Below are 6,397 nucleotides of genomic sequence, written 5' to 3'. Positions count from 1 at the left end.
ATGTCAGTTCCATTCCAGTCAATACAGAAAACACACAGAAAAACTACACAGATAATTCCTATATACTATACAGCATTTAGCAATAGAAATATCAGGTTTTGCTGGTTCAGGTAGTTGAGCATGGTGCTTGGAACACCATATATTGCAGACGTGAGTGAACCCTGCAGTTATGAGTTAACCTTTAGTGGATAAAGGCTGAATGATCTTGTATCTAAGACTATCTCTGTACGGAGTACAGCTGTAATGGAATTGAACCCTGAGTGAACTCTCTCCTGTGATGTGTGTGTGTGTCCATGCCTGTGTGTGTGTGTGTGTGTGTGTGTGGTACACTACCCACCTCTGATTGAGCTGCTGGCGGACCAGGGGGGAATGACGTTACGTCTCTGGTAGAACAGTATGTAGGCCCCCCTGGTACACACCTCCTCCTCAGGCACCAGGTCCACACTGCTGTCGTCATAGCTGTACCACTGACCGTCCACTGAGTTCCTGCAGTACGCTGCAAAACGCACACAGAACTGTAGAGACAGGCTGCACCACAATCCTTATGTCCTGGGTATAGTCATGTAAGTTGATGTGACCACTATAGAGGAGGGCACTGTACTGTTATGCATGTCCTATGTATCATCATTATTTGGCAGTAGGCATCTCTCTCACTAACAATATTCTCTCCTCACTTCTCGATCAACAGCCCCATACATACAACGCCCGTCAGTATGCCTCTCTCATCAACATCACGTCTCCTACATCAACGGTATATCAATGGCCAACCAGTACCTGTGTAATGTCCGCCGTGCATCCCACCATGGTGGTTACACACTGCATAGAGGTCATAGAGGAAGTCAGGAGGCAGGGCCATGTCTGGGTGACTAATATGATGACTGCTGTCTTCAGGCTGTTTCCATGTGGGGGGCCAGGGTCCCAGGTCCCCCAGGTTCCTCATGCTCTGGGACCTCTTCACCACGTGGGGGGCCATGTCCAACCCGGCCAGGGGGAAGCGCACCTGGGTGGACAGCTTGTTGCGCCGCTCGCCCACCTGATTCATTGAATTTTTCAAAAGACCAGTAATGCCGTTTAATAAACTATCAAAGGTTAACACAATAAATGGTGTGTTCCATTGTGGTCCTTTAAGGAAGAATAGACAGGCAAGGGAAGAATGGCAATCCGCTACATGTGATTGGCTCCAGTTACCTGTCGGAAGCGTTTGAGGTGGAGGATGAGGATGTCGGGGAGGGTCCACAGGGACATCTTCACCATGCCCTGCTGGAGCTGCTTACAGTGGGGACACTTCCATGCGTCGTCTGGGGCCAGCTGGAGAGATAACACACATGGTCAGTGGGGAAGTCTCACATAAAGTTAGATTCTTCATACACTACGTTTGTCCAAAACCAAATAACAATACTCAGGGAGTGGGAGTGAGAGAGAGTGAGAGAGAGAGATCAACTTATGAATCGACTAATGCAATATTAAAGCTGCAATATGTACTGTAACTTATTGGTCGACTCGACCCAATTCACATAGAGATGTGAGCTATAGATCTGTCATTCTCATTGAAAGGAGGTACAATTTCTGCATAGTGCATCTTTAATGTTCAGTACCCCAAAGGCAGGTTAAGACCAGTTGCATTGGACGGTATTGTATAGTCCATGTTACCTGTTCCTCTTTGGTGTAGAGCTGAAAGCACTCGTCCAGGGTACAGCTGTGCTGCTGCAGGTGCTGCTGCTGCTGGACTCTCACACTCTCTGAGTCCTTCACCACCTCTTCCTGGATGTTACCAAACAGACTAACACGTACAGACACAGAAAGTTGGGGGTATGAGTGTGTGTGTTTGAGAGAGAGAGAGATAAAGACATAGTGAATCCTTCTATACAATAAATAATGAATGTGTTTCTGAGTCAATTGATTTGGTGTGTGTACATGTGTATGTCCAGTGCTCACCATTCTTTGATCTTGTGTTCCCACTCAATCTCCAGCTTCACGTGGGGTGGTCCTCCCGGGCCACATAACTTCAGGGCTCTGGAAAACATATTACATGATGAATACACACTATCTTCTGAGTACAAAGTCTCCCAGACTACCACTGGGTACAATGTCTCCCAAACTACCACTGGATACAAAGTCTCCCAGACTACCACTGGATACAATGTCTCCCAGGAACTACCACTGGATTACAAAGTCTCCCAGACTACCACTGGATACAATGTCTCCCAACTACACACACTTGCGGATACAATGTTCTCCCAACTACCACTGGATACCAATGTCTCCCAGACTACAACTGGATACAATGTCTCCCAGACTACCACTGGATACAATGTCTCCCAGACTACCACTGGTACAATGTCTCCCAGACTACCACTGGATACAATGTCTCCCAGAACTACCACTGGATACCATGTCTCCCAGACTACCACTGGATACAATGTCTCCCAGACTACCAATGGATACAATGTTTCCCAGACTACCACTGGATACAATGGCTCCCAGACTACCACTGGATACAATGTCTCCCAGACTACCACTGGGTACAATGTCTCCCAGACTACCACTGGATACAATGTTCCCAGACTACCACTGGATACATGTTCTCCCAGACTACCACTGGGATACAATGTCTCCAGACTACCACTGTACAATGTCTCCCAGACTACCAACTGGATACAATGTCTCCCAGACTACCACTGGATACAATGTCTCCAGACTACCACTGGAGTACAAGGTCTTCCCAGACTACCACTGGGTACAACGTCTCCCAGACTACCACTGGTACAATGTCTCCCAGACTACCACTGGATACAATGTTTACCAGACTACCACTGGATACAATGTCTCCCAGACTACCACTGGATGACAATGTCTCCCAGACTACCACTGGATACAATGTCTCCCAGACTACCACTGGGTACAATGTCTACCAGACTACACTGGATACAATGTTTACCAGACTACCACTGGATACAATGTCTACCAGACTACCACTGGATACAATGTCTCCCAGACTACCACTGTGTACAATGTCTACCAGACTACCACTGGATACAATGGTTTACCAGACTACCACTGGATACAATGTCTACCAGACTACCACTGGATACAATGTCTCCAGACTACCACTGGATACAATGTTCCCAGACTACCACTGGTACAATGTCTCCCAGACTACCACTGGGTACAATGTCTACCAGACTACCACTGGATACAATGGTTTACCAGACTACCACTGGATACAATGTTTACCAGACTACCACTGGATACAATGTCTCCAGGACTACCACTGGATACAATGTCTCCCAGACTACCACGGTGGTACAATGTCTTACCAGACTACCACTGGATACAATGTTTACCAGAACTACCACTGGATACAATGTCTTACCATGACTACCACTGGATACAATGTCTCCCAGACTACCACTGGATACAATGTCTCCCAGACTACCACTGGATACAATGTTTACCAGACCTACCACTGCGATACAATGTCTCCCAGACTACCACTGAGTACAATGTTACCCAGACTACCACGATACAATGTTTACCAGACTACCACTGGATACAATGTCTCCCAGACTACACTGGATACAATGTCTCCCAGACTACCCTGGATACGAATGTTTACCAGGACTCCACTGGATACAATGTCTCCCAGGGGACTACCACTGGATACAATGTTCTACCAGACTACCAGGATACAATGGGTTTACCAGACTACACTGGATACAATGTCTCCCAGACTTACCACTGGATACAATGTTACCAGACTACCACTGGATACAATGTTTACCAGACTACCACTGGATACAATGTCTCCCAGACTACCACTGGATACAATGTTTCCCAGACTACCACTGGGTACCATGTTTACCAGACTACCACTGGATACAATGTCTCCCAGCTACCACTGGTCAATGTTTCCAGACTACCACTGGATACAATGTCTCCCAGACTACCACTGGATACAATGTCTCCCAGATACCACTGGGTAAAATGTCTCCCAGACTACCACTGGATACAAGTTCCAGACTACCACTGGATACATGTTTACCAGACTACCACTGGATACAATGTCTACCAGACTACACTGGATACAATGTCTCCCAGACTACCACTGGGATACAATGTTTTACCAGACTACCACTGGATACAATGTCTCCCAGACTACCACTGGATTACAATGTTTCCCAGACTACCACTGGATACAATGTCAGAACCACTGGATACAATGTCTCCCAGACTACACTGGATACAATGTCTACCAGACTACCACTGGATACAATGTCTTACCCAAGACTACCACTGAGATACAATGTCTCCCAGGACTACCACTGGATACAATGTTTACCAGATACCACTGGATACAATGTCTCCCAGACTACCACTGGATACAATGTGTACCAGACTACCACTGGATACAATGTCTCCCAGACTACCACTGGATACAATGTTTTACCAGAACTACCACTGGATTACAATGTCTCCCAGACTACCACTGGATACAATGTGTTTACCAGACTACCACTGGATACAATGTCTCCCAGACTACCACTGGATACCAATGTTTACCAGACTACCACTGATACAATGTCTCCCAGACTACCACTGGATACAATGTTTACCAGACTACCACTGGATACAATGTCTTCCAGACGACCACTCCGATACAATGTTTACAGACTACCACTGGATACAATGTCTCCCAGACTACCACTGGATACAATGTCTCCCAGACTACCACTGGGTACAATGTTCTACCAGACTACCACTGGATACAATGTTTACCAGACTACCACTGGATACAATGTTTACCAGACTACCACTGGATACAATGTCTCCCAGACTACCACTGGATACAATGTCTCCCAGACTACCACTGGATACAATGTTTACCAGACTACCACTGGATACAATGTTTACCAGACTACCACTGGATACAATGTCTCCCAGACTTACCACTGGACATGTTTACCAGACACCACGTGGATACAATGTTTACCCAGACTACCACTGGATACAATGTCTCCCAGACTACCACTGGATACAATGTTCTACCAGACTACCACTGGATACAATGTTTACCAGACTACCACTGGATACAATGTCTCCCAGACTACCACTGGATACAATGTCTCCCAGACTACCACTGGATACAATGTTTTACCAGACTACCACTGGATACAATGTCTCCCAGACTACCACTGGATACAATGGTCTCACCAGACTACCACTGGATACAATGTTTACGACATACCACTGATCAATGTCTCCCAGACTACCACTGGATACAATGTTTACCAGACTACCACTGGATACAATGTTTACCAGACTACCACTGGATACAATGTCTCCCAGACTACCACTGGATACAATGTTTCCAGACTACCACTGGGTACAATGTTTACCAGACTACCACTGGATACAATGTCTCCCAGACTACCACTGGATACAATGTCTCCAGACTTCCACATGATACAATGTCTCCCAGACTACCACTGGATACAATGTTCCCAGACTACCACTGGATACAATGTCTCCCAGACTACCACTGGATTACAATGTTACCAGACTACCACTGGATACAATGTCCCCAGACTACCACTGAATACAATCTTCTCCCAGACTACCACTGGGTACAATGTCTACCAGACTACCACTGGATACAATGTTTACCAGGACACCACTGGATACAATGTCTACCAGACTACCACTGGAAACAATGTCTCCCAGACTACCACTGGGTACAATGTCTACCAGACTACCACTGGATACCAAGGTTTTACCAGACTACCACTGGATACAATGTCTACCAGACTACCACTGGATACAATGTCTCCAGACTACCACTGGAACAATGTCTCCCACTACCACTGGATACAATGCTCCCAGACTACCACTGGATACAATGTCTACCAGACTACCACTGGATACAATGTTTACCAGCACCTACCCACTGGATACAATGTTTACCAGGACTACCACTGGATACAATGTCTCCCAGACTACCACTGGATACAATGGTCTCCCAGACTACCACTGGATACAATGTTTACCAGACTACCACTGGATACAATGTTTACCAGACTACCACTGGATACAATGTCTCCCAGACTACCACTGGATACAATGTTTACCAGACTACCACTGGATTACAATGTTTACCAGACTACCACTGGATACAATGTCTCCCAGACTACCACTGGTATACAATGTTTACCAGACTACACTGGATTACAATGTTCCCAGACTACCACTGGATACAATGTCTCCCAGAACTACCACTGGATACAATGTCTCCCAGACTACCACTGGATACAATGTTTACCAGACTACCACTGGATACAATGTCTCCCACGGACTCGCACCACTGGATACAAATTCTTTCCGACTACCCACTGGATACAAT

At 46.2% G+C, this 6,397-nt stretch overlaps 1 protein-coding gene across 1 annotated transcript in view; it reads right to left on the bottom strand.

Moving 5' to 3' along the window:
* usp43a (ubiquitin specific peptidase 43a) overlaps window positions 1-6,397 on the bottom strand; it is an 83,376-nt gene that overhangs the window by 13,955 nt on the left and 63,024 nt on the right. Inside the window, exons 10-14 of the mRNA XM_070447967.1 lie at window positions 1,936-2,013; window positions 1,651-1,780; window positions 1,189-1,308; window positions 775-1,033; window positions 338-496 (exon numbers count right to left, since the gene is read on the bottom strand). Of these exons, the coding sequence (XP_070304068.1) occupies window positions 338-496; window positions 775-1,033; window positions 1,189-1,308; window positions 1,651-1,780; window positions 1,936-2,013 (746 nt within the window). The remainder of the gene's footprint in view (window positions 1-337; window positions 497-774; window positions 1,034-1,188; window positions 1,309-1,650; window positions 1,781-1,935; window positions 2,014-6,397) is intronic.

The sequence above is a fragment of the Salvelinus sp. IW2-2015 genome, linkage group LG1 (genome assembly GCF_002910315.2).
Source record: "Salvelinus sp. IW2-2015 linkage group LG1, ASM291031v2, whole genome shotgun sequence".
Taxonomy (NCBI): domain Eukaryota; kingdom Metazoa; phylum Chordata; class Actinopteri; order Salmoniformes; family Salmonidae; genus Salvelinus; species Salvelinus sp. IW2-2015.
This window is presented reverse-complemented; position numbering and strand designations above follow the sequence as displayed.